Source organism: Rhodotorula paludigena (genome assembly GCF_050403205.1).
Source record: "Rhodotorula paludigena JCM10292 DNA, Rt_paludigena_JCM10292v1_ctg64, whole genome shotgun sequence".
Classification (NCBI taxonomy): Eukaryota; Fungi; Basidiomycota; class Microbotryomycetes; order Sporidiobolales; family Sporidiobolaceae; genus Rhodotorula; species Rhodotorula paludigena.
The window spans coordinates 34,052-59,094 of NW_027481394.1; the positions used below are offsets into that span (position 1 = coordinate 34,052).

Sequence of the window (25,043 nt, forward strand, 5' to 3'; positions counted from 1 at the left end):
GGCCAGAGGGGCTGTGCAGCCAGCGACCGTTCGCTCCCCTCGAGGCGGGCAGAGGAGCGTGCAGCACGAGCAATGTCCGATCAGGAAGCAGACGCAGACCACCCGCAGTTCAAGCAGGTCCGCCCCTCCCTCTCCCCTCTGCCGCCGCCTTCCCCCCACTTGCTCATCAGTCGACACGCGTAACCCGATTCACAGGCCACCGTAAAGGAGCTCTTCAAGCTCGTCACAGAGCCAAACACTCGCGGTACCTATCCCCTTCACTGCCTCCCGTCTCCAGCACGTGCTGACTCGCTCTCGCTGCTTCAACCTCGACGCGTCTCTGCTTGCCCTCCCCGCAGTGAGCGCCGCCGCAACCCAGCTCTCGGCCGAGTACCTCCGTCTCTTCGCGACAGAGGCCATCCACCGCGCGGCCGAAGTCGCAGAGAAGGAGCGCTCGCTCGCCGGCGGCGCACCCTCGACCGGACCGCCTGAACTGCTCGAGGTCCGTCGCGTCTCATTCCTTCAGGAATGTCGCTCGAGCTGACGTGTTACTGTGACACTCATAGACCAAGCACCTCGAGAAGGTCCTTGCCGGTCTGCTCCTCGACTTCTCGTGATTTGCTGGCGTTCCGGTGCGTACTCGACCCTCTCTTTCCCTCGCTGTTGGCTGCCGCTGTGGGCTGACGTTTCCTCACAAGCAGTGCTGTACGCGCTCATCTTGTTGTCACGCCTATGCATCGATTCTCACAATCAAGGAGTGAGGAGGAGGGTTGTGCTCGCCCGAGAGCGGCGTTCGAAGAAGTGTGCGCTTCGTCTGCCGGTTAGAGAGCACACAGGCCGACCACGCTGTGTCTGTGTGGTCAAACTTCTCAGTCATGCGGTGGACGGCCCGGACAACTCGCTCTGCGACGCTTTTGCGCCGTGCAGGTCACTTGGCTCCCCGGCAACCCGGTCGGCGGCGACGCATAGCATTGCTAAAGTGCTGTCTGAACTTGCCGGTTAGCGCTGGCCGCAGTGGCGCGGATCGCGGAGGCCAACTCCTTTAGCTGGACATGAGCGGTGCTGGGTTCGCTCGAACCATGAGAGCCTTGTCGGTAAGCATCGCGTTTTTCAGGCGGGACTGAGCTGCTTTAGGGTGCATCAAGAACTTGCTTGCAGGAAAGCAAAGGACAGGCGCTCGCCGCGCGGCTCGCGTCGCCTTTGATAGCTTAGACGGCGTGCACGGGAATGCGGTGCCTTTCGCAACCGTCGCACACAGCTTGTAGACTCCAGGCTAGTAATCGCCATGATTCACAGTCCACGCCCGTATGATAAGAGTAGGACTGCCACGCTGATGGCCCTGCCAATTCGGCCAAGTGCGCACACCGGTCTTTAGGAGCATGGGCGTTAGTTGGCGGAAGTGATCACGGCCGCTGTGCGCCGCTTCTTCTGCGGTGCGTAGGCTCTCTGGCTGCTACAGGGGCGTTTCAGTGCAGAGCGTCGCAGGCGGCCAAAGGAAGCTGGGAAGAGCACGGAGACGGAATTGGGAACGTTGGAGCAGTGTAGGGTCTCGACTGCCATGAAACCCTCACTGACAGACTCGCCTAGCCACTTACGCATACAGGCGGAAGCTGTTGTGCAAACTCCTTGCGCGGAGCGGGTCCGGCGTATCAAGCTGTGCTTCACCGGCTGCAACTTGAGAAGGCCGAGTGGATGCAGGGGAACGGACGCATCAGCGGGCTCTCGGCAGTCCCTGTCGCAGCCACGACAATGATTGAAGCGTCACAAGGGGATTCCGGACAGTAGCTCAAGCCATGGGAAGAGTGAGACGGCGGAAGGACAAGGAGATGTACGTCGAAGGCGGAGGTCGCAGGACAACGCAAGCGGGATGGCTCGATTTCTTCACCAAAGCGATAGAAGGCAGGTCCTTCTTCTGGCTCGAGACACAGGCCAAGGAGGCAAAAGAGCAAGGAAGCAGGGGCTCCGGAGCAAAAAGAACAGCGGGCCTAACCGGGGATTGAACCCGGGACCTCTCCCAAATTGCGAACAAACGCCCTAAGAGAGAATCATGCCTCTAGACCATCAGGCCGCGGTTATTGCAAGTGGGGCTCACAAATTTACATAAACTTAGTCGCTGGGACCGGGCGGCAGAAGAGCCAAAATTCCGCACGCCATTCAACTGCTAGCGCCCTCTGCATGACAAGGACGAGACATAAGCCAAGCGGTCTTTGCACGACTCTTTCTATCGATACAACCCCCCGTCCGCCGACCCTGATCTCCTCTCATCCAGCAAGCCCGTCTGACTTTCCCTCGGCACCCTCTCCCCGTCCTCATCCTGCTCGACAGACGGAGGGCGGGGCGAGAAGACGCGCATGCCGAAGGTGGGAAAGGGCGAGCGGGCGTAGTAGGGTTCGAGCGCGAGCGTCGCCGGGTTGATGTGCGAATGCAAGTCCTGTGGTCCGGGGATCTCGTCAGCAAGGCCTTTACCCGAGATCGCGGTGGACACTCACCATCTTCGTGAGGATGCCCACGAGCATGCCGTGCCGCGTGAGGAGGACGAAGCGCAGTCCGAGGCGCTGGAACATCTGCACGACGACTTCCATCGGGGTGTCCTGACTGAGCTGCACCGGGATCTGTGTGCCGGCACGCCGGACACAACCTGTCAATACCGTGGAGACGACGAGCAAGAGCAGGAACGGGGAAATTCCGAACGCACCTCGTCCATCCACGGGACCAAGCTAACCCACCTCTCCGCGCTGTCTCCCGCCCCCCGCCCTCCCGTTCTGCCATCTGCAGGGCTCAAACTCCTGCCCCTCTGCGCCGCGACGTTTGTGTCGCTCATCTCGAGCCCCAGCCCGTCTTCCGCAACAACCCTGCGTCGTGCCGCCTCGACGTCGTGCTCGAACGTCGCTGTAGACGCTGCTCGGGCGTGCGAGAGCGGGACAGGGATCTGGGCACCGCGTGGTGGTAGTGGCGCGGGAGATGGAGAGGGAGAAGGCGATGAGCGCGACGGGCGAGCGGCGCGTGGGGAGGGCGTGAAGAAGCAGGGCGTGGACGCCGTCACTTCGGGGACTTGGCGGATCGTGGCTGTCGGTTCTGAATCAGCACCCAAAGTGTTCAGGAGGGTTCAGGAGGACGCGGCGCACCGAGCGCTTCTTGCAGCTCTGCACGCCCCATGTAGCCGAGCAGGACGCGGTCCTTCTCGGTGCGCACAATGGGAAAGCCCCGGTAGTCTTCTTGCTCGAGCAGACCCTCTGTGGACGAGGGACGGTTGAGTGCCGTAATTAAGCGAAGATGCAGCTTTTGACGCACCGAGACGCGACACGGTCCATCCCTCATCGCTCACACACACGAGCTGGTTCGAGGGCGTCATGACGTGCCGCGCAAGAACAGTGTCCCGGCGGTACTCGGCCTTCGTGTTCAAGAACGGGTAGTTGCGCAGGTTGATCCAAGCTGGCGGAGGAGCCATGTCAGTCTCGTCAAATGCTGAAGGGGATTGTCTCGGGGCGCACTCTCGTAGATGCCGTTTTTCGAGAAGTAGTCGCCTGTGAACTTGGCCACCATGACTGTCGGCGGAGTTGAGATCAGCTGCAGCTAGGGACGGAGCACGGGAAGTTGCGCGCACCTGCCATCATGAGCTGGATTACAATGTCGATGGCGCCCGTGAGCTCGAAAAGGATGACGACCTGTACAGGATGGCCGGATTGGTCAGCTTGATCTGCGTGCACAGCGAGCTGGCGAGCCGCACCAAGCTGATCGTCATCCTCGTCACGCCGCCCAGCGCGCTCGCCGCACCAACGACCGCGTAGATGCTCGGATTGATGCACGCGCCGTCTGCGGGGCAGTCGGCAAAGATCCAGTTCTCGGGGAAAGCCTTGTGCAGCTGGTCCATGACGAGACCGACCGCGCGACCGGCGCATGCCCCGATGGTGAGCGAGGGGAGGATGACTCCGGCTGGAATTGAGGCGCCGAAGGTGACAGCTGTGAGGAGAGTCTTGGCGAAAGCCGTGACGAGAAGGAGAAAGACGACCGAAGAGGTGTTCGAGGAGCTGCGTTCGTTTCAGCTTAGCATTGGCGCACAAGCGGTAAGGCAAGTACTCGAATAACATTGACGCACTCGCACAACCCGTAGGGGTCGACGCCGCTGCAGTCTTGGAAGAGGTTGACGACCAGCTCGGATGCCGGCACGCGCATGAAGACGATGAGGTAGCTAACGACGGCGGTGAAGAGGGCGAGCGCGCCAACCTCGGTCACGGGCCAGTTCTTGAGCCCGCTCGCGCGCCGGAGCCGCTCCCATTCCTCGTTCAGGCGGATGAACCATGCACCCCAGACGCCGCCGGCGAGGCCGAGGAGGAGCCATGGTGCGAGCTCGAACCCGCGCCAGACTTGCGAGGCTGTCACCTCGAAGAGGGCGAGCTTGCCCGTGTTGTACGGGTCGATGTACTGCAGGGTGACGGCGGCGACGATGGCGCAAACGAAAGACTGCCAGAGGGTCGAGCCAGGAAAGAAGGTCGAGATCTCCTCTGCGAGTAGCTTATCGTCAGTCAAGCAGGACCGTGGCGATAGCGGAAAGGCACGCGGACCAAGCGAGAAGAGTACACCTCCGAGCGGTGCGCCGAATGCAACGGACACTCCGGCTGCTGCCGCGGCCGACAAGATCTCGCGGTGTCGAGCTGCACGCACAGGCGTGTCAGACCGGTCCCGCGCAGCTTAAGAACCGCTATGACGTACCTCCGTTCCTGCGCAGTGTGCCGAAGAGTCGGAGAACCGCGTCGCAGATGCAACATGCGACGTGTACGAGCGGACCTTCGGCTCCGAGGTTGAGCCCGCTGGCGACGGCGAGCGGGAGGCCGAGCGACTTGATGACGAGCGTCATGGGCGAGAGAAAGCCGCTCATGACGTAGCCGCCGAGGAGGACCTTGATCTCGGGGATGCCCGTGTGGAAGGCGTGAGGAGCAAAGACGTTGACAAAGGCGGAAGACGTGAGGGCGAAGAGGACCTGCGAGCGTGCGCTAGTCGGTCAGCCGGTTGCGTGATCCCAGTACCGCCGAACAAGGCTCGCAGGAAAGACGACAACGCACGGCGAAGAGCATGTAGATGCCGTACTGCGCCAGCGCCCGCGCAACGACATGCTTCTCTGCGGCTGCGATCTCGCCCCACGTCCGCCAGGCCCGGCACGTCTCTCCCGCTGTAAGTCCGAGAGCGGTGTCAGCACGCGACGGTGCACGAGTCGACAGGACTGGCGGGAGGGCAGCCGAAAGAGCAACGCACGATCCAGTCCGGCGCAGCAGAGCCCCCTGCTCATCCACCACATGTCCCTGCACGCGCCGAGCCTGAGGTCGCCCAACCACGCGCTCAGCACGTCGAGGCAGCTCGCGACGACGCCGGTGCACACGCCCGTGAGGACGACGGCGAGCCAGGGCAGGCTCGCGTCGAGCAGCCGCGCGAGGACGCCGCGCAGCCCGGGAAGCGAAGCGAGCGCCGCGCGGCGCGCGCGCTCGAGCGCATACTCGCGCGTCCAGTCGATCGAGCTGCCGCTCGGGTTTGAGGCGGACGACGAGCGCGAGGTGGGGGATGGTGCGCCGGAGTGAGGGTGAGAGGGCGGCGAGGCGAAGAGGTGCGACGGGAACGAGGGAAAGCCTTGCAGGTACTCGGAGTAGCTCGACGCACGCGACAGGCTGGCAGCGGTGCGCGGGCAGGTCATCAGCACGGAGCGACGAGGACGAGACGAGGGTGAGCGCACCCGGCGGAGCGCAAGTCGTGCTGCTGCTGGGTTGCGCCAGCGCTGTCGAGCGCAGCGGGCATTCCCCCTCGAGCCTGGCAAGACGACGATGAAAGCGACGAAGCGAGGCCGCGGTCTTCCGCTCGCGAGGCCAAGTCGCGCTCATTCTCGCTGCACGTGACCGAACTGACTGCAGTTTCCGTAGCGACAACAACGAGCTCCCGTTTCAACCCAGCAGATTCAACAGATGCGCGTCCGTCATCACCCAGCGCCTTCCACACACCCTCCCGAACGACCCCGAACAACGGACCACCGCAGGCCAACCGACTCGTCCACAGCGCTTCTTCTGCCCGCGCGACGACACGCCCAGTCCGCCTCGTCGCCTTGCCCCGCTCCTCCTTCCTGCCAACCCTGGTCCCGACCCGACGAAGGGGCATGCGAAAACAGACACGGAAGTGTGCGTCGGATCGAGTAGGGCGGAGAGGACGAAAGGGTGGGGGCGAAGGGGCGAGGATTTGGTGGAGAGGGCGAGAGTGCGCGAGGCGGGAGGCGTCGACAAGTGTCGAGGAGCGAATCGGAGGCGGAGAGGTGGGCGCAGGACGGAGAGGAACAAAAGAGAGGGGAGAGGTCGAGGCTGGGCTAGGCGGAGCGCAAGGGATGAACCGACGAGGTTTACTCGGCCTTGACCTTGCGGGTCGCCGTGGTGCCCTCACGGAAGCCGTTCTTGAAGCGGCGCGAGACGTTCTTGAGGTACTTCATGCGGCCAGTGCCGGTGGTGTGCCGGCGCTTGGCCTTCTGGCCCCACTCGTCTGCGTGTGCCGGAGCGCGTCAGTCTCTCGGCACTCGCTCGTGTTCCCGAGCCGGTGCAAGCGTCTACGCACACGAACGGAGCTTGGCCGCAGGGTAGCCGCACGACGCGCACGTCTTGTGCTGCTTGTGGAACGAGCGACGGCCGCAGCGCCTGCAGAGGCTGTGTGGGGCAAGCGCGTCAGCGCCAGTCGACGCCTCGAGCTGCACGGCAGAGCGTACGTGTGGCTCTTGGTGTGGCGGAGACCGAACGAGGTGGTACCCTTCGTCTACGGGCGCGAGAGAACGAGAGGGGTCAGCACTCTGGTCCGACGAGCGTCTCTACGATCGCGTGCTAGTCTCCGCGACACCTCCGAGCGACCGCACAGACCCGCACGGGCACTAGGGGCAGCAGCACGAGGTCGACGGGCGGAGCGGTCGGGTCGCGAGGTGGAGAGTCGAGCTCGACGAGGTGCGGCAGTAGGCGCCGGACAGGCCTCGCGCGGCTGCCGCACTCGGCTCGTGCGAGTGCTGGAAGGTGCAGGGGACGAATGGCGCAGGTGGAGAGCCAATCTGGCGGGTGTGGGCGTCGGTTGCGGCCGTGGGTGTGCGTGTGCCCAGCGGGTGCTCGTGCTGCGTGCCCGTCCTCGCCCCGTGCGAGTCGCGCGCCCAATCCAGCTCGTTCCTCCTGCTCCGTACAGCCCGTGCGCGTGCTCAGAGTCGCGTACAGACGGCGAGCGGGTGCGTGCGAGCGGTGCGACTAGAAGTTTGCGCGGGCGAGTGCTCGCCGCGACGGCGCTCGCCGGGGGCGCGAGGTGCGCGAGGGTGTCTGGGGCGGGGGGTCGCGTGTGGGCGTGCTCACCATTGTCGCGTCGGAGAGGGGAGGGGGCGGCCTGGAGACGGAGACGGAGAGGCGAGCGGCGTGCGGGCGGGCCTCGCCTCTGCGCCGCGCCGAGCTCGAGGCGGCGGGGGCAAAGTCTGCGCTCGCCGCGCTCTCGCTTTCCTCTCCACCTTCTCTCCTAGGACCGCAAGCTTCTCCCGCTTGTGCAGGCTCAAGGTCGTCTGCCCACCATGCAGATCTTCGTCAAGACCCTCACGGGCAAGACCGTCCGTCTCGTCTCGCTTCCCCCGCTCGCTCTGTGCACCACCCCGGACTCGCTGCTCACGCGCCACGCTCCCCTGCCGCGCAGATCACCCTCGAGGTCGAGTCCTCGGACACGATCGACAACGTCAAGGCCAAGATCCAGGACAAGGAGGGCATCCCTCCCGACCAGCAGCGCCTCATCTTCGCCGGCAAGCAGCTCGAGGACGGCCGCACCCTCTCGGACTACAACATCCAGAAGGAGTCGACCCTCCACCTCGTCCTCCGTCTCCGCGGTGGCATGGCCAAGAAGCGCAAAAAGAAGACGTACACCACGCCCAAGAAGATCAAGCACAAGCGCAAGCCTGTCAAGATGGCCGTCCTCAAGTACTACCGCGTCGACTCGGACGGCAAGATCAAGCGCCTCCGTCGCGAGTGCCCCCAGGAGACCTGCGGCGCCGGTGTCTTCATGGTGCGTCCCTCGCGAAGGCTCCCTTCCAACTCGCGCTGAACCCGCTTTTCGCCCTCCCGCAGGCCGCTCACAAGGACCGTCAGTACTGTGGAAAGTGCGGCTTGACCTACGTTCACGAGGCGTAAGGGTGGAGTCGAAATTGCCCATGTGCGGTTCCGATGAAGGCGTGAGGTTGCAAGTCATTGCGTCCCCGCCAGCTATGGAGACATGGGGAGCCAGGGAGTCGAGCCAGGGAGCACAGGGAGTGTGTCAGCTGCAAGGCGCGCATTCACCGAACCTGCCGCCTCGAGCCAAAAAGCGCGAAGTTCCCGACTTGCTGCCGACTGTGGGTGGAGACGCGCCACTCCGCGCGCCGTCGCTGCGGGCGGACAGCGCTTCCCCCTCAAGTTGAAAGCAAGCAGGGTCAGTAGGGAGGGCATCGGAAGTGAGCGTGCGACGCATGAGACGCCGATCTGCGCCGGCTAAGAAGAAGCCTTTTCGTGCGTGTCGAAGCTCATGACCGTGTCCATCCGCATTAGTGAGCGGGTTGGCAAGCGCAGAAAGGGCAGGGGTCGAGAAGAAGATGAACAGCAGGGACACCAGCAGAGCAAAAAGAAGAGCGGGCCTAACCGGGGATTGAACCCGGGACCTCTCCCAAATTGCGAATAAACGCCCTAAGAGAGAATCATGCCTCTAGACCATCAGGCCGCAGTTGATGCCCCAGTGGGAACATGCATATTCATACTCACACGCAGCTCTGCGCGTCAAAGCGAGCAGACCAGCGCGTCGCGCGTCGGCGTTTGCGTCCTCTCTCTGTCTTCAGTATCTGCCGGCGTCCGCCGCAGCCGACCCGAGGAAGGCGCACCGTCTTACGCTATGCTCGTAGCTCGCGCCTCAGGCTGTCGACGTCGCTACCACTCTTCGCTCGCTGCACCTCGACTTGCTCCATGTCCCGCATTTGGTCGCCCTCATCGTGACCTTGGTTGGCAGCTCTTCAAGCATCAAGACACCAGGCTCTGAATGAACAGCGCCGACGTCGCTAGAAGGGTAACGGGCGGCGAGGAAGACGGGGCTGATGAGGGCGAAGCACTGGCGGTCGGACTGCAAGCGGCCTGGGCAGTGTCGGCGTGCTCTCGCGGACACGCAGCAGCGTCAGCGCCTTGCTCAGCGTCCTTCCCTTGCTCGGCTCGAACGCATCCGCCGACTTCGAGCTCATGTTTAGGGGGGGGCTCGAAGGACTCATACAGCAGCGGCGAAGGCTCAGCGGGCTCTGGGTACGTGATACGAAGCTCGCACCAGTGCTCTGCGCCTCTCGGTGCAAGCGAAGGTGCGTTGACGCCGCGAGAGGTGGCTTCGGCGGTCTCGCGTTGCCCAGCCTTCTTCCTCTTCGAGTCCTCGCTCGCCCGCTGCCTCGCGCGCTCTGATTCAAAGACTGCCTTGCAATGTCGCTTTTCAGACCCTCTGACGGCTCTGACGCAAAGCGCAAAGTGCTCGAGAGGCGGTACCTCCTCTCGCATCTCCCTCTCGCCAAGCTCTCGGTCAGGCCTGACGAGAAGGCAGGTCGACCGTCTGCAGCGCTGTGCGACGCGGAAGTCACGCTCGTGTGGCCCTTCGACAGGTCCTTGCGCCCAAGCACCTCGATCTGCTCGCCCACACGCCCATCCTCGTTCTCGACTACTCGCCGTCGGACCGCGCCATACACGCAGCACGGCCTGCACAATGGCATCATGCATGCTGACCTCTGCTTGTCCCGACATAGCCGCTGCCTTTGCCTCGAAAAAGTCGACCGCCTCAGCGCCATCAACTGGTCCAAGTCGTACCCGGTCTCAATCTGCAGGTGTGGTTCAAGCTGCGCTGCGTTCCGCTGAGGTTCTACTGATCCCACTGCTCTGTAGGCAACGGACAAGCGGGCGTCGTCATGGTGCAAGGGCGAGCGCCTGTCGGACTTGCGGCGCGGCATACGCGTCTGGGGCGTCTCGATGCTTCACCCTGACGGCGCACTGTACGACCCCTGCCCTTTCTGCGCTTGCTAACCCGCTCCCAACATGTGGATGGACACGGTCATGAGCTTCGACACGCACGAAAAGGCTTCTTCTTCCAGCCGGCGCAGATCGGCGTCTCATGCGTCGCACGCTCACTTCCGATGCCCTCCCTACTGACCCTGCTTGCTTTCAACTTGAGGGGGAAGCGCTGTCCGCCCGCAGCGACGGCGCGCGGAGTGGCGCGTCTCCACCCACAGTCGGCAGCAAGTCGGGAACTTCGCGCTTTTTGGCTCGAGGCGGCAGGTTCGGTGAATGCGCGCCTTGCAGCTGACACACTCCCTGTGCTCCCTGGCTCGACTCCCTGGCTCCCCATGTCTCCATAGCTGGCGGGGACGCAATGACTTGCAACCTCACGCCTTCATCGGAACCGCACATGGGCAATTTCGACTCCACCCTTACGCCTCGTGAACGTAGGTCAAGCCGCACTTTCCACAGTACTGACGGTCCTTGTGAGCGGCCTGCGGGCACACTCACGCTCTTTCACTGTTCTTGGCAGGCCGCGTCCAGAAGCACCTGCTCATGGTCTCGCTGGCGCTTCCCTCGCCAAGATTCGGTGATCCAAATGCCGCAATCCCTTCTAGGCATGCCAGCTCAACTACTGACCCTCCGCGACAGCTTCCCTCGTCTCGCCCTCCACGGCGGCGCCGTGCCTAGCCTGCGCACCCTGCAGCGCCGCGACGAGCTTCTTGTACTCGTCGAGGAGCTCCTGCACCTCGCCCAGCTTGAGCTCGCTCGCGCTCGACAGGCTGGTGAAGCGCTCGGTTGGCCGGAACGCCTTCGAAGGGGTCGCACCGCTCCACGTGGACGGGAGGACGCCGTGAAGCGGGTTGAGGAGCGTCGACCGGCGCGACGACGTCGGCGATGTGTTGGCCGGCGGTGCCGCGGCCGGCGTCGCTGCTGCTGCGCTGGCCCCGCCAAATCGGTGCAAAACGGGCAAACCCGCCAGCCGCCCGCCGAGCGAGCCTGTCCCCTCGCCACTCGACCCACCCGCTGCACCCGTCGCTGCACTAGCGGCCCCCGTCGCAGCGCCGACGACGCCATCGCGCACTTCGCCTAGCGCGCGCCCGAGCGTCGACTCGCGGAAGTTCAGGAAGGACGAGACGCTGCGCACTGAGCGCGCGTCCGAGTCGTCCTTCGCGGCGGAGGCGGATGCACGAGGTGGGAGTGGCGGCGGCGGCGCGCCTGCCGAGAACGTCCCGTTTGGCACCGTCGGCGTGATGTCCGGCGACTCCTCGTCCTTGTCCGGGTCAACGCCTTCGCGCAGCACGGTCAGAGGCGGCGCAGTCTTCTCGTCCCCGTCGAGCGCGAGCGTCGCGGCTCGCCCCGCTCGTCCGCGCGCGCCCAGACCCGCGATGACCTCGATGCTGCGCGACGAAGTGCTGCGGCGGAACGGCAGGCTGTCGCGAGCGCGCCCTCGTGCGCCGTCGAGGACCGACTTGACGTCGTCGAGGCTGCGAGGGGCGGCGGCCGAGATCCCCTTGGGCCCGAACAGCATGCGATATGACGAGTCGACCACGCCCGTTAGCGCCGAGTTGGCGGTGCCAACGAGCGAGTCGGCGGTTGATGAAACTCGCGACCTGAGGAGAGACTGAGTGGTGTGGGCGCGCGGACGGGAGAGGGGAGGGGAAGAGGCGGACGGCGCTAGAGACGGAGAAGGGGCCGCGGAAAGCACTTTCTGCGACGAGAGGCCGAGCGAAGACATGTCGACATGGTTGAGGAACTCAACGACGGCATCAAAGTTGGTCGCGCAAAAGCTGCTCTGGCCGCGTGCAAGCGACTCGGACCGGAAGCGCTGGATGAAGCGCAGATGCGAGACGAGGTGGGGCGGATTGGCGCGCACGACCGAGTAGATGAGGAGCGGGAGGATGAGGTCGGCGCTGGACGATGCGGCCGTCGAGGAAGTGGAGGGAGCGCGTCGTTTGGTCTCGAAAATCGACGTGAGAGGCGAAGATGGGGTTGCGGCAGCGAGGTCGAACAGCGAGGACGACGTCGCCTCCAGCAGATCGTCGGAGCGGCCTGGAGCGGGGAGCTTGATCTCCGGGACGTCGCGATTGGCACCCGGCAAAGGTGCTCGCGGCGTCTTGAGCAACTCGTCGTCGACGCCTGAGGTCGCCTTCCCTTGCGGGGGCGACAGAGGCCGCGACGGCGGGAGCGAGTTTGAGCGCGACGAGGCATCGTCCATCTCGACCTCTGCCGGCTGATCAGACAATGAGCTCTTGTCGTCGCTGAGCTCCTTCTTGAGCGGCACCGGCGGCAGCTTGCTCAGCCCGTCGACCAAGACTTTGTGGCACTCGACGAGGATGGCGAGCTTGGCGCTCGGCACGCACTCGTGCGCGTCCTCCAGGCGATTCAGCTCTACGAATGTCGAATGTCAGTCTACCGCGCGCCTGAGGCAGCGAGGCAGGAAGCAAACGCACGCTTGCCAACCGCCGCCGCCAAGTCCTCCAAGCTCTCCCTCGCGCTCCTGCTCTGCTGCTCCCACCCTTCGAGTCCGTCCTCGTCTTCGAGCTCGAGGCCGAGGTGATCGAGTCCGAGTTCGAGCACGTTCAGCGCCGCGATCCTCGACGCGAGGTTCTCGTCCTCTTGCAGATCGCGCGACGCCGGCGGCGCAAAGAGTCGGTCGTACAGCAGCGACGTGACAATGTCCTCGAGCTTCTCGAGCGAGGCGTCGACGCGCTCTTCGAGCTGCGAGAAGTCCTCGAGCGAGGGGATTGCAGTCGCGTCCGAGTCGGCTCCTGCTGATGGGTCGGGGGAAGAGCCGAGGTTGCGCGTGAGCGACAGTCGCGCTTCGTGCATGACGTCCTGATACTCGTCGCTCAGGTCGGCGGGATCTGCGCCAAAGAGCGAGACAGAGGCGGTTGCGGCCGGCGCCGTGCTCGCCTTCCCTGAGGCGCCTCCAGCGTTCGCACCGACGCTCGATTTCGCCTGCGGGCCCAGCTTTGCCGCGAAGTCTGTAAGCGGACCAAGCACGTCCGATTCGCCGTCAATGCCATCGATGGTCTTGCTAGACTTGCGAAGGTGGGCCCGACAGGCGGACGAGAGGCCGTCGAGGATGCTAGTACGACGGATGATGTTGTTCACGGCGAGCACGGGCACGTCGATCGAACCGAGCTTCAATGCGGCCGAGTCGTCTCCCGCTGCGTCTGCAAGAGAGTTGGCCGAGAGGGAGCCCGCAGGTGCCTGCACAACTGGCGGGAGATTCGGAGAAGTTGGCTCTGGCGGCGGTGTCGCTGCGGATGTTTTTGCAAAAAGCGCGGCGAGTCGACTTGTTGTCGTCGTGCGATTTGAGGCGGCTGTGGGGGTAGCTGAACGGGAGGGCGCAATGGACAAGGTTGTGATGGCCGAGATGAGGGCGTTCGAGGGGTAATGCGTGGCGGGAGGAGGCGCCGGTAAAGGTGTGACACCTCGGAGCGATCTGTGGAAGCTCTACGTAAGGTCGTGTGGGGATTGAAATCAGTAAGTAGCGTACCTCAGCACCTCGTCGTCCGACAAATCCGCCGGCCTGCCGTCCACCGCCAAACCTCCCGCGCTCGTGAATACGAGCTCACCTCCAGTCAGCACGCCCCTAAGCCCACTCAGCGTGGCAAAGCCGCGCTCGACGGCGAGGTGCGCGCTCGTCGAAGTCGAGGACGGCGCGTCTAGGAGGATGAGATGGTCGAGGAGGAAACCCGAGGTGAGCTGCGAAGTCGCATCGAGCTTCTCGGCTGGGAGGATCATGGTGACCTGTACACGTCCAGGTCAGCGAGCTCTTTGATGAGAGCGACAGCAGGACGAACCTTGCCGCCCGCCAGAACAGCCTGAAGCCCCTTCAGTTCCGCCTCGTCTCCCAGATTCGCCAGCTTGTTCACGAGAGCCGAGCCCGCCGACTCGCTCGACAGACCGAGACTCTGCAGCTCGGCCTTGATCGCCTGCTTCTGCAGCTGCTCCTTGGCCTCGGAGACGGAGCGGGCGTACTGTCGACCGGACGGAGACGGAAGAGTCGAGTTGGACGGGCGTGAGACGAGAGGCGGGAGAAACGGTGAAGTTGTCGGTACGAAAGGCGGGCTCGGGGCTGCGCTGGATGTGCTCGAGGCAGAGAGCGGACCGTCGGAGGGAGACAACGGCGAGGAGGTGGAGACTGTCGTCGAGGGAAACCCGCTGCTGCCCGAGACGGTTGCCCGCTTCTTGCCCGGGCTGTACACGGCGTACTGGCCAGCCCCGCCTGCGCCTGCGGGCTCTGCGGCGGGTGCGAAGAGCGGGTTGTGCGATGCCGAGTCGCTTGCCTTGAGGCTGCGGCGGCTCGAGGGGCGCGAGATGGGTGTACGTGCGGCGTCTACACTCGAGGTCACTCCAGTAGCTGGTGCAGCCGAGCTATCGCTGTGTGGCGCCATGCTGGGCGCCCAGCGAGCAGACGAGCGGGAAGGTGGGGCAACGCGGCGACGAGCGCAACGATGTGACGAGGCGGCCTGCAGTACACAAGCCGATTCGCGAGCTCTGAATATTGCGTACAGGCCTTTGCACAGCCACTGAGTGCTCGCAGAGCGGCAGCAACGTCGATCGAGGCAAGAGTCTCGTCGCTCGTCGCTCGTCCGGCACCGGCCGCACCGTGACCTCTTCCTCCCGCCAAGCTTGGGCGCGCTGCCCAGTCCAACGATGGCTGCGAAGCGACCTGCATCCGAGGCACCTGCTGCTGCGGGTCCTGCTCAGAACCGCAGCACATTCGAGCTACCCGAGAATGCTGCTACAGTCGGGGACTTTCTCGACCAGCTCATGGTTCCGCTCGCGCCGCTGCAGCAGGCGCCTGCCTCTTCAGGCTCGAAGCGTCACAAAATCAAAGGCATCGTAGTGCCGCCTCCAGCCGAACACGCGTCTTCCGCGTCGCCCTCATCCGCACCAATCCACGCTCCGTTGGCCGTCATCTCCTTTAAGCAGCTCACCCGCTGCCTGAGCCAAGAAGGACGCCTTCTCCTGATGGGAGATCACCGTGGCATCGGGCGCAAGCGCCTCAGCAGTCTCACGCCCAAGGACCGATTGCTCCTTGACAGTGCGGCCGTCATGCTCAACCGCCGAAGCGAACCACTGCCGACCTCGCAAGCGAACGGAAAGGTGACGGAGAGTCTGCTCACTCGCATCGCCGACGCAGTCGCAACGATCGCCTCCGTCACGAGTCCCGCTGCGGCCAAAATCGCCTTCCGGCCGAAGCCTGTCGTTGCCGGCCCGTCGCACCACTTCGAACCCGATCGCGAGGTCTGGTGGGCCGACCTCGTGCGCGGTGTCATCGAGGGAAAGGCGGGCGTCGCCGGTGCTGGACCTCTTCACGATGTGAAGCAGACGATCGAGATGCTGCGCCGCGAAGGCCAGGTTGTTTGCCGCATCGAGGACTTGCGCGGTACCTCGAGCTGGGGAGGCGAGAATATGATGGCAAAGGTTTGTTGCAACCCTGCCGCATGCTCCTATGATACCAGCTGATGTATTTGATCACGCAGGCCGTGCTCGCCGTGCGAGGCATCAAACCTCGACCGGCCGTCGCCATAATCTTCTTCATCAACTGGGACGAGTATATTGCTGCTACAGTTCTCACGTACGTCGGCGAGCGCGCCCTGCAGCCGCTATCGTGCTTCCCCGACGCGCCGTCGCACGTGCAGGACGACCCCTTCGTTGTCCTTCTCGGCGATCCCACCTCCCTCTCGCTCCCTTTCCGCTCCGCACACGAGTCCTTCCTCTACTCGCTTGCCGCCTACGCCGCCGATCCCGCAGCACTCGCCGCTGTACTGCTCAGCGCCTTGAAGGCTGCTCCCGAGTATGACGCTGTCAGAGGAGCGATCGACGAGGCGCTCTATCGGGGTTTCGAGCGCGATCCGGATCCAGGCCCGAGCCGCGGAAGCAGCGAGCAGCCGCCGCCGCCGCCGCCGCCGCCGCCGCCGCCGTCACATGGCGAAGGCGCCGGCGGCAGCGGCAGGGCATCGTCGCTTAGGACTTCAGCGCCGCCTGCGCCTCCCGCGACGCAGGCGTCAGAGAAGCGTTCAAGCACTCGCGGCAGATCGGCCGACACGGAGCGTGCGGGAGCATTGGCGGGAGAGGCGGTCTGGGAGGGCGAGGTGGCCAGGCGGAGGCCGCGAGACTCTGGCTTGGGCTGGAGCGAGGTGAGCGAGGAAGACGACTTGCGCAATCCAGAGGAATCGCCGATACATGTGCGCCTCTAGCAGACTGCTTTTGGTGAGCAGATTGACTGACCTGCTTCCGCAGTTCCCGCCTCTTTTGTCTCTCACCCTCGTCGAGTCATGCCAAGTCACCCACCCACAGTCCAACCTCGTCCTCCTCGATCGCTCTTTCCTCAGTGACCTCGTCGCAAGCTCGTCCGACAGCTACAGCACGATCCAGATCTACCAGCCGCTCGTGCAGCGCCTCACCTTGCCGCCGATCCCGTCCTTGCACCTGCCACACCTCTCGATGCAGAACAAGTCGGCAGAGATGGGCGAGACTGCGCAGGTGCACCGCGCAACACTCGACGGACACGACCGCCTGGTCAAGATGGATGCCTCGGCTCGATGCGCCCCGCAGGCAATTGCTCGAGAGGCGCTCTTCTACCTCGACCACGCTGCGGAACTCGAAAGGTTCGCACCAAATTTTTTCGGCTGCTATGCCGGAGAGCTGGCCAGGTTCTACCGCCTCTCGATCATCCTCGAGGATGCTGGCGAGCCTCTCGCTGACGAGTGGAAGGAGGTGCCGAGGGAGCTGCGGTGCGCTTGTTCTCGCTGCTTCTCCCTTTCGGGCATGCAGGCCGCCGCGGACTCATCGACTGCTCCGACAGCCCCGACGTCTACCGTCTTGTCGCAAACTTCCACGAGGCCGGCATGATGCACAATGACCTGACGCCGTTCAACATTGTCCGCAAAACGGGCAGCTCATCGGTCGGCGAGGTCGACTGCCTCAAGCTGATTGACTTTGAGCGCTCGTGCCTGCACGCGTGTAGCGGGCCGACGTGTGAGGAGCTGGTCAAGCTGCGGGAGAACCTCGGCATGTCGGACGAGAGGGCGAGGGCGGTTGTAGGGAAGACCGGCACTTCGTAAAAGACGCAGTTCCGCGCACGCACAGTCGACCAGCATTGTGAGTCAATAGGACTCTCCTTGTGTCTTGTCTCGTCTCACCGGAAGGGCCCCTGCCTTCCTTCTATGCCCTCCTGGCTGCACTGGACAACAAGAAAGTGGCTATAATCCTCTCCGCCGCGATGCGAGGGCCGAACGCCGAGCAATTTTGCAGCTGAAAGCGCGGGAGAATGGTCTAGAAACAAGGTTTGAGAACGCAAGACCGGGCGCGTTGATGAAGACCGCCCAGGGTGAAAACAACTGCGAACCAGGCCAGCTCACGCCTCGACGCCCGCCTTTGCCCCAAAGGCCCGCACGATGCCCGTGCCCGTCGCCTCGCCGAGGCTCTTGGCGGCGCCCTCGACCGCCGCAAGCGCGCACATCGTCTCGAGCCGGCTCGGCTCCTTGAGGCCGGCGCGCAGCTCCTCGTCCGTGAGCGGGAGGGGCGGGAGGCCCTCGCGCGCGCGCTGCTCGTTCTCCTGCCGGCGCTTGGCGACCGCCGGGTGGGTCGCCTCGAGGCGGGTGCGCTCGCGCGCGAGCTGGCGCGACTGGAACGAGAGCGTCGAGAGGTGCGCTTGGTGCGTCTCGAGCGCCGTGAGGAGGTGCGAGAGCGGCTGCGTGAGCGACGCGGGGACGGCCGACGACTGGATGTGCGACGACGACGACGCGGCGGGAAGGTTCAGGGGCGAGAAGGAGGGGGTCGAGAGCGGCGAGGCGGGGCTCGCGGGCGAAGGGGCGGTGAGGGTCGAGAGGAAGGCAGTGAGGAGCGCAGACGAGTGCACCGTGACGGGGAGCTCCTCGAGGATGTTGGTCGGGACGAGCTTGTGCTCGATGAGGCTCGCCGTGTCGAACTTGCCCGCGCGGTACGCATCGATAAATGCCTGCGAGAGGCGGTACGCCTTGAGGCCAACCGCACCCTGCGTTGCGCTCGCGATGTCTGCGGGATCAGTGGAGTCAGTGCCGAGTCGCAATCAGAGTGCAGTTTCTGCGACGAATGACGCACCGTAGACGAGCGCGATACCCTTGCCGCTCTTGTTCGCCTCACCGCTCGCCAGCTGCGTCTGCGTCCGAGGACCAAGCCCGGGGCGCGCCACCGGCTGCGCCTTCTGCCCACTGCCGACGCCACCGCCACTCAGCTGCGCACCGACGAGGGCCTCGATGAAGCCGCCGGTCGCAAGGATCTGACCGTTGTTGGTCGAAGTGTAGAAACCGACGACGGAAGCGTCGGCGTTGACGTCGGCCATGCGGCTGACCATCGACGCGGTGTACTTGGCGGCTGCAGACACGAGCTGGTCAGGCCAGATACAGGGGAGACGCAGTGAAGCAGCTGGTGCGCACCAGCCTTGACACCCTTGCTCTCCTCCGTCGAGCCGGTCGGCGGGCCGCTGAACGTGCCAGCAGGGAGGCCGAACGAGTTGCTGATCTCGAGCGTGCCCTCAGAGTCGATACCAAAGAGCTGGCCGACAGCAGGCTGGAAGGTGACGGTCGCGTTCGAGGTGTTGGGCGGGGCGGGGATGACAACGTGCGCTTCGCGCGAGTGCTTGATGATCTTCATGAGAGCCTGTTTGTCGTCACTAGAAAGGTCAGCGAGCGATTCCTCCAAGCCTCGACATAGATGCTGGCCGTCGTCCTCGTGCACGAGCTGCAATCCGATCGCAACGTCGCCGCGTCGCTCTGAGGGGATGCGATCCGCCTGAAGTGGCGACCAGCAGCTGCATGACCGTTTCGCATCGCTACTGTAGCCCTTACGAGCCACTCGAAGCGTGTATCGGCGCGCTCCATCTCCCGGACATGGTGGTCTCGTCCTCGCCGACGGCACCCACTGCGGGCCTCGGCGCTGGCCCGACAGGACGGCAAACAGCCCAGAAGGAGTTGACGCACCAGGCCATCAACGCGAACGCGGTCGACGGGCGTCTCTGCGAGGCCTTTGTCGATCCGCCTTTTCTGCGTCGCGCTCATCTGGCGCTCCTGGACGACGGGCTCCTGCTCGACCTGGACGGCGGGCGCGGCCACACTTGCGAGCGTCTTGGGTGCCATTTCGAGTGCGCTGTGCGGGGCGGGGCGAGCGAGGCGCGCACGGCGAGCTCTCCTCGCGCGAGCAGAGGCGGCGAAACTCCGAGACACCGCTGCGCTCGATTCGACCAGGAGTCTGTTGGAGCTGGTCAAACTTTTTTCACAGTAATGCACGCTGTCCAGTAGTCCTGATCGCTCTCAAGCTCTTCGGGCGGCACGTCGAGACTTTGCTCGAGGGGAGGCGCGAGCGCGGAGGGCGGCGGCAGCGGCGAGGCCGGAAGCCGACTCGCCCTCAGCGATACCCGCACGCCGCCATGTCGCTCTCCAAGGCTCTGACCTCGTGTGAGGCCTACCAGGGACACTCACAGAAAGCACTGCTGACCACTAGGCCCGCCCGCAGACGAGGACGGCCTCGTGGCGAATGCCGGTCGCATCGCGAGCATCGAGAGCACCTTGCGCACGCTTACCTGGTTCCTGCCAGGTAGGCGCGCTCTGGACCGGTCTCATGAACCGTACTAAACCTTATGCACACGCCAGGTCGCTTCCAGGATGCCGAGGTCGCGTCAGAAGGCCGTGTGTCCTCATCCCCACCTGGCCGGCCTTCCTTCGTACGACCGTGCTGACGTTGATTCCGCCGGTGCAGTCTACTCCGTGCTGAATCTCATCAGTCTGTACCACGACTCGATCCTGCATCGCGCCGTCTCGTCCCTCCCCGCCCCTCTCCGGCCTCCTTCCTCCTCTCACACCCGCTACACCCGGCATTACACCCGCACATCGAAGCCCTACTCTCTCCTCGCGCACTCGCTCTCGGTCATCCAGTCCCTCGAGCTCCTCCTCGAAATGCTCGCGCGCAAGAAGCGCGGACCCGTCGCCGCGCAAAAGACGGTCGTCGCGCTCGAGGCCGTCAAGGCCCTCCTCCGCCTCGGCCTCATGGGCGCAACGAGTGGTCGCACCGGCGTCCAGCCGCCCGTCGCGGAGCGCGAGGTCGACCCAGCGCTGCTCGAGATGAACCGCGAGAAGGTCACGCGCATGCGCCGCGCGCAGAGGACGTTCGCGGCCGAGGTCAAGGGTTCGGGCCAGGCGACGACGGTGCCGCCGCCGAGGAGCGCGGCAGACGTTTTGCTGCGGCGGCGAGAAGGTGCAGACGACCTCGAAATTGGAGCAGCAGCGGCAGAGGTGGAGGAGTCGGACTTTTGGACGGGCGCGAGGACGGGCTACGTCCGCCCGACGCTTGCGTCGTTGCGGAGGGAAGGCGACGCAGCAGTCGGCGCTGCTCCGTCGCCCTTCGGTCTGCCCAGCGGCGGGAAAAACAAGGACTTTGGCAAGGAGTACCTGATGTCGCGCGTCCTCACCGTCGAGGATGTCAAGCGGCCCGAGGATCTCGTGGCCAAGGCCAGGGGTGTCAAGCGTATTGCCGAGATCATCTGGATCCTGCGGCCGCTCATCTACGGTGCGTGACTTCCTCTGTTCGCCCTCCTTCCTTCGCATTCCGCCGGAAGCTGACTCCGATTCGTCTGCAGTCCTCGCCATCCGGCGCTACGGCAAGCGCCACACCCTTCCGTACCTCCTCTCCCTCGCGCTCGAGTACCTCGCCTACTCGCTGCGGCAGTCGTCGACCTCGAAGCTCTCGCACGACAAGGCGTCCGGCCCGATGCTCCCGCGCCAGACGCCGAGCGAGCTCGAGCGCCAGGAGTCGAGCAAGCGCGCGAGGGCGTTCTGGTGGTACCTCTTGCGCGGTCCCGTCTGGGAGAGCTGGACCAAGTAAGATGCCCTTTTCCTCACACGATCGGAGTGCGACTCACTCAGTGGCGTTCATAGGCCGCGGCTCGAGGGTATGGCGCGGACGTTCGAGGACAAGCCTCTCGTCGGGTTCGTGTCGAGGCTGCTGCAGGATTACATCCCGCTGTACGACGAGTACTACTACTGTGCGTCCCGGCCTCGTGTCGCCGTTTGCTGCACGTCGCTGACCTTGACACGCTCGGAAGACTCGGCCTAGTGTCTGGGCTGCTTCCTTCTGTTGTGCTTCTACCAGCCGTGTGTACAGAGTTGTCCGTTGGACTGTCCCGTCATCCCGTTGTAGCAGTAGAAACTGGAATCCGCAGCCGATCTCTCGGTCCCCTCTCTGCGTGCACGCAATCCTGCTGCACAATTCTCCCGTCGAGGTCTACAAATCGCCTAGCCGTATTGCCGCCGCGACGTTGTGGCTCAGCTCGTCCGCCGCTTCGCCCTGCGGCGCCTTCTCCGCCGCCGATCCGGACGAAGGCGGCAGCATGTCGCTCACGCCAAAGTGCGGCATCTCGCTCTCGCTCTGCGCCGCCGCCGTGCCCGCAGCGCTCAACACCGACTTGAGGTTCTGCACCTCTGCGGCGGACGAGCGCGCGGTGCCATCGCGAGCCGGCGATGGCGGGGCTTCAGCGGCTGAAGGGGGTTTGGCATCCCTCGCTGCCTGTTCAACTGCGGCTGCGAGCTCCTTCTCGAGCTTGTCGGCCGGCTCGACCTCGAGCGTCGTCGACGCCGCTCCCGCCGCATCGCCGGCTAGTGGTGCATGCTTGGCGAGCTCCTCCTTCTCGCTCGGTGAGAGCCGCAGAGCCTGCACCTCGGCGATGGGCGCAGAGAGCTCAGCGCCGCCGTCGTTCTCGATGGCCGTCTGGCGCGCGATGTCATCCTTCGCCGAGTCCTCCTTCGCCGAGTCCTCCTTCGCCGAGTCCTCCTTCGCCGCGTCCTCCTCTGCCGGCTTAGGTGGCAAGGCTGGCTCCTCGTGCTGGTCGGGCTCCTTCTCCGGCAGCGGCGGTGGCTCGACGCCCCTGCTCCCATCGCCCTGTGCGTTTCGGAGCCTCCGCCGCTCCTCCTCCTCGGCCTCCATCTCCCTCACGAGCTTCTCGAGCGCGTCCTCGTTGAGCCCCTCTGCGTCGAGGTCGATCCCAGCAAGCTCGTCGCGCGCGACATCGCTCGCGAGCGGGCGGTCGGGGAGCGGCCGCGTAAAGTTGACCTTTTCGAGCCGGAGCGGCGCCGTCGGCGAAAACGCGGGCTCGATCCGGCGCGTCGCCGTCGTGCCAAAATCGTACCCTTGCGGCGCGCCGCTCGCGCTCGTCGCGACGTTAGGGCCGGTCCAGGGCGAGAGGGACCCGAGGCCCGACGAGAAGGTCTCGCCGCTCTGGATCTCGCGCGCGAGCTCGGCTAGCTCGGCGGGCGAGAGGTTGAGCGAGGCAAAGTCGTCGAGCGAGGGCACGGCTTGACGCGGAGAGCCGGCTTCGCTGTGAGTGGACGAGGCGGGCGAGGGGCGGTGGGAAGACGCGGCGGATGCGGTCAGATCGGGTGGAGGGGCAGTCGGGGGCGGAGGAATGGGGTCGCTATCGAGGCGCAGGAACTGTCGCAGCTCGCCGAACTCGACTCTGCAGAGGTGACGAACCGGTGGTCAGGTCCACCTTGCCCGTGGGAAGCAAGGAAGGGAGCTGGACGCACGCCTCGTCAAACTCCTCGATGTTACCGACAGGCTCGCCGTCGACGAGCAAGAAGGGGAGCTCGTTCTTGTTGCCCGACTTGCGCTTCCACAGCGACTTTGCGGCCTCGTCGCCAGCCACGTCGTGCTCGCTGTAGGGGACGCGGACCGAGGTGAGGCCGCGGCGGACGCGCTCGTGCCGGCCTCGGATGGCCGGATTCGAGAGAATGGATGTGACAAAGACGTCGATCGCCGGCGTCATGGCGAGATGGCGCAGCTGAGCTGGCGTCGAGGGACGAGGTGGGGCCGAGGGGAGGGGGGTTGGGGGAGTTGTGAGGGTGCAAGCGATGCGTAGGCTGGCGCACTAGGAACCCGCTGGTCCTGCGGACAGTCGCCGCAGCGCAGTGGGCGCGGAGGCGTCGAGGGAGAAGACGAGTCGCGGTCGAGCTGATGACAACGACGGAGAGGGCTCCGCCGCAGCCAAGCTCGCCGGTCGCACGTGTGCTGCATCTTATCACAGTCAGACTGCCCGGCTGAAGCAGTAGAGCGCGTCCCAGCTTGAATCGCACCACCCGACGTCGTAGATCTCCTCGCCTAGCACCTTGTCCCGACCTCGCTCAACCTTCCGTGCCCTGGCTTCTCGAGTGCTCTCCACGCTCGTGACCTGCTCCGATAAGCTATGGGGATCCTCAGACGAGCACACATCTGGATTCTCTACGCCTTCGGTGCGTGTTTCTCTCCTTCCGTCCGCCTTTCACGTGCGACGTTCCGTTCCTGCGTTACTTCTCGCTGACACAGCGCAACGTCCTCGCACAAGCAGTTGCCTACGTCGCCTTCCTAGTATCGCTCATCTACGAGCCCGTTCAGCGCGGCCTCATCTACCTGCACGGCATCCGCATTCCATTCGGCGCCGACTTCTCTCGCCCCGAGTCCGTCGGCTTCGCCCCAGGCAAGGTCCTGCCCTTCCGGTTGACGACGCCAGACGGCGCGACCCTCGGCGCGTGGCATGTGCTCCCCGTCGAGGCGTACGAGGCGGCGCTGGAAAGGTATGGCGTGCCCGCCGAGGGACACTTGCCTGAGGCTGTCTTTGATGCAGCCCTTCGGTGCGTGCTCAAGTCTGAATCTGGCGCGGGGAACACGCTGGTGACAAATGGAGGAAAACCCCGCTGAACGACTTGTTCTCCCTGGCTTCAGCAACTCCTCCTATCCGACCGTCCTCTACAACCACGGCAATGCCGGCACGCGTGCAGCCGGCAACCGTGTGCGCGTCGCGCGGCACATGAGCGCGCTCAACGCCAACTTTGTCATCTACGACTACCGCGGCTTCGCCGACTCGTCGCGCGACCCGCCGCCGTCCGAGGAGGGTCTCCTCACCGACGCGCGCGCGGCGTGGGACTGGTTGACGAAGGAGAAGGGTGTGGAGGAGGGCAGGATTTCGGTCATGGGGCAGAGTTTGGGTACGGGCGTCAGTGCCGGTCTTGTCGGTCGCCTTGCGGATGAAGGTGCGTAGCCTCCTCGCTCGAAGGACCAGCTGAAGTCGTCGGCGATCCCTGGAATCCTTGCTCCTGTCGTATACTGACCTCTACGTCTTGTCACAGGCGTGTCCCCGCGGTCCCTGATCCTCGTCGCACCCTTCTCTTCCATCGCGACCCTTCTCGAGACCTACCGACTCGGTACACTTCAGTGACAAGCGGTCGCACGCTCCTTTACTGACCTCGCTCTGCTCTCAGGAAACTTCATCCCGATACTGTCGCCGTTGCGCAACTTCCCCTGGCTGCTCGACGCCCTACTCCAGCTGCTCAAAACGCGCTTCGACACCAAGAACATCATCGAGGTGCGCGCCACATATTTACTTTCCGCGGACACTCGCCCATGGATTGACACTGACTACGTCGCCCTCCGCGTACCGGTAGAAAATCACCTCTCCGATACTCATCCTACACGCGCAGAACGACCCCGTCATTCCCTTCTCGCACTCGCGCGTTCTCGCCGACGTCCTCATCAACCCGCTTCTCGCCAAGTCGGGCCCCTCGGAGAAGGACAAGGCGCGAGGCAAGCTGGTGCGAGAGACGCAGGCCGGCGGGTGGGGCGTCGTGAGCTCGTTCGAGAGGGGAGAGGGCAAGGGACGCGTTGTGTGGGCCGAGGTGCGTCGCTATCTGAATCTTCTTGTCGTGCACTTCGCTCAAGGCATCGTGCTCCGCGCGCGCAAAGACTGACGTGCCCCATCCTTCGACCGGGTCATGCAGGCGCGCGAGGGCGCGCACAACGAGATTGGCACGTCCGAGTACTCCATCGAGCTGAGTAAGTAGACCGGCGTTGCTCTCTACCTCTTCGAATCTCATCGAAGACCGCCTGACGGTGTTCCATCGGTCGTTCGCAGTCAAGCAGATGGTGCATGGCGAGGTCATCAAGTCGTAGTGGCGCTCAAGGCATATCTGCCGCTCCCACTTGCACAACAGCCAAAGAGCGGCAATGCGGTGAATAGGG

General features: G+C 64.6%; 10 protein-coding genes across 10 annotated transcripts; 5 read left to right on the forward strand and 5 right to left on the reverse strand.

Annotated features, from left to right (window-relative positions):
• Positions 1 to 72: 72 nt before the first annotated feature.
• Positions 73 to 596, forward strand: JCM10292_005458 (CENP-X/MHF2 family protein; the record flags this gene model as incomplete). The annotated part of the gene is made up of 4 exons (XM_076652062.1): positions 73 to 117; positions 196 to 244; positions 339 to 481; positions 546 to 596. 4 exons carry the CDS (start codon positions 73 to 75, stop codon positions 594 to 596), a joined length of 288 nt encoding a protein of 95 aa, XP_076502375.1.
• A 1,479-nt stretch (positions 597 to 2,075) lies between these two features.
• JCM10292_005459 (chloride channel protein) lies at positions 2,076 to 5,763 on the reverse strand (the record flags this gene model as incomplete). The annotated part of the gene is made up of 15 exons (XM_076652063.1): positions 2,076 to 2,150; positions 2,276 to 2,410; positions 2,469 to 2,591; positions 2,675 to 3,045; positions 3,105 to 3,212; positions 3,271 to 3,411; positions 3,471 to 3,524; positions 3,584 to 3,644; positions 3,707 to 4,007; positions 4,076 to 4,481; positions 4,542 to 4,631; positions 4,690 to 4,957; positions 5,040 to 5,146; positions 5,230 to 5,636; positions 5,702 to 5,763. The coding sequence occupies 15 exons, from the start codon at positions 5,761 to 5,763 to the stop codon at positions 2,076 to 2,078; spliced, it is 2,709 nt and encodes a 902-aa protein (XP_076502376.1).
• Positions 5,764 to 6,352: 589 nt separating this feature from the next.
• On the reverse strand, positions 6,353 to 7,331 carry RPL37A (60S ribosomal protein eL37 RPL37A; the record flags this gene model as incomplete). Its single annotated transcript, XM_076652064.1, has 4 exons — positions 6,353 to 6,489; positions 6,562 to 6,650; positions 6,710 to 6,756; positions 7,329 to 7,331. 4 exons carry the CDS (start codon positions 7,329 to 7,331, stop codon positions 6,353 to 6,355), a joined length of 276 nt encoding a protein of 91 aa, XP_076502377.1.
• Positions 7,332 to 7,537: 206 nt separating this feature from the next.
• Positions 7,538 to 8,144, forward strand: RPS31 (ubiquitin-40S ribosomal protein eS31 RPS31 fusion protein; the record flags this gene model as incomplete). Its single annotated transcript, XM_076652065.1, has 3 exons — positions 7,538 to 7,573; positions 7,657 to 8,019; positions 8,082 to 8,144. The coding sequence occupies 3 exons, from the start codon at positions 7,538 to 7,540 to the stop codon at positions 8,142 to 8,144; spliced, it is 462 nt and encodes a 153-aa protein (XP_076502378.1).
• Positions 8,145 to 10,635: 2,491 nt separating this feature from the next.
• On the reverse strand, positions 10,636 to 14,410 carry JCM10292_005462 (VPS9 domain-containing protein; the record flags this gene model as incomplete). Its single annotated transcript, XM_076652066.1, has 4 exons — positions 10,636 to 12,395; positions 12,458 to 13,455; positions 13,510 to 13,763; positions 13,817 to 14,410. The coding sequence occupies 4 exons, from the start codon at positions 14,408 to 14,410 to the stop codon at positions 10,636 to 10,638; spliced, it is 3,606 nt and encodes a 1,201-aa protein (XP_076502379.1).
• Positions 14,411 to 14,672: 262 nt separating this feature from the next.
• On the forward strand, positions 14,673 to 17,089 carry JCM10292_005463 (uncharacterized protein; the record flags this gene model as incomplete). Its single annotated transcript, XM_076652067.1, has 4 exons — positions 14,673 to 15,446; positions 15,506 to 16,162; positions 16,323 to 16,759; positions 16,831 to 17,089. The coding sequence occupies 4 exons, from the start codon at positions 14,673 to 14,675 to the stop codon at positions 17,087 to 17,089; spliced, it is 2,127 nt and encodes a 708-aa protein (XP_076502380.1).
• Positions 17,090 to 17,382: 293 nt separating this feature from the next.
• On the reverse strand, positions 17,383 to 19,141 carry JCM10292_005464 (uncharacterized protein; the record flags this gene model as incomplete). The annotated part of the gene is made up of 4 exons (XM_076652068.1): positions 17,383 to 18,041; positions 18,108 to 18,380; positions 18,443 to 18,665; positions 18,986 to 19,141. The coding sequence occupies 4 exons, from the start codon at positions 19,139 to 19,141 to the stop codon at positions 17,383 to 17,385; spliced, it is 1,311 nt and encodes a 436-aa protein (XP_076502381.1).
• A 290-nt stretch (positions 19,142 to 19,431) lies between these two features.
• On the forward strand, positions 19,432 to 21,113 carry JCM10292_005465 (peroxisomal membrane protein PEX16; the record flags this gene model as incomplete). Its single annotated transcript, XM_076652069.1, has 7 exons — positions 19,432 to 19,459; positions 19,518 to 19,598; positions 19,655 to 19,690; positions 19,761 to 20,567; positions 20,638 to 20,878; positions 20,936 to 21,042; positions 21,103 to 21,113. 7 exons carry the CDS (start codon positions 19,432 to 19,434, stop codon positions 21,111 to 21,113), a joined length of 1,311 nt encoding a protein of 436 aa, XP_076502382.1.
• A 168-nt stretch (positions 21,114 to 21,281) lies between these two features.
• Positions 21,282 to 22,818, reverse strand: JCM10292_005466 (uncharacterized protein; the record flags this gene model as incomplete). Its single annotated transcript, XM_076652070.1, has 2 exons — positions 21,282 to 22,509; positions 22,580 to 22,818. 2 exons carry the CDS (start codon positions 22,816 to 22,818, stop codon positions 21,282 to 21,284), a joined length of 1,467 nt encoding a protein of 488 aa, XP_076502383.1.
• Positions 22,819 to 23,235: 417 nt separating this feature from the next.
• On the forward strand, positions 23,236 to 24,974 carry JCM10292_005467 (alpha/beta hydrolase; the record flags this gene model as incomplete). The annotated part of the gene is made up of 8 exons (XM_076652071.1): positions 23,236 to 23,281; positions 23,377 to 23,659; positions 23,751 to 24,058; positions 24,155 to 24,229; positions 24,287 to 24,390; positions 24,470 to 24,700; positions 24,803 to 24,857; positions 24,937 to 24,974. 8 exons carry the CDS (start codon positions 23,236 to 23,238, stop codon positions 24,972 to 24,974), a joined length of 1,140 nt encoding a protein of 379 aa, XP_076502384.1.
• Between the last annotated feature and the right edge of the window lie 69 nt (positions 24,975 to 25,043).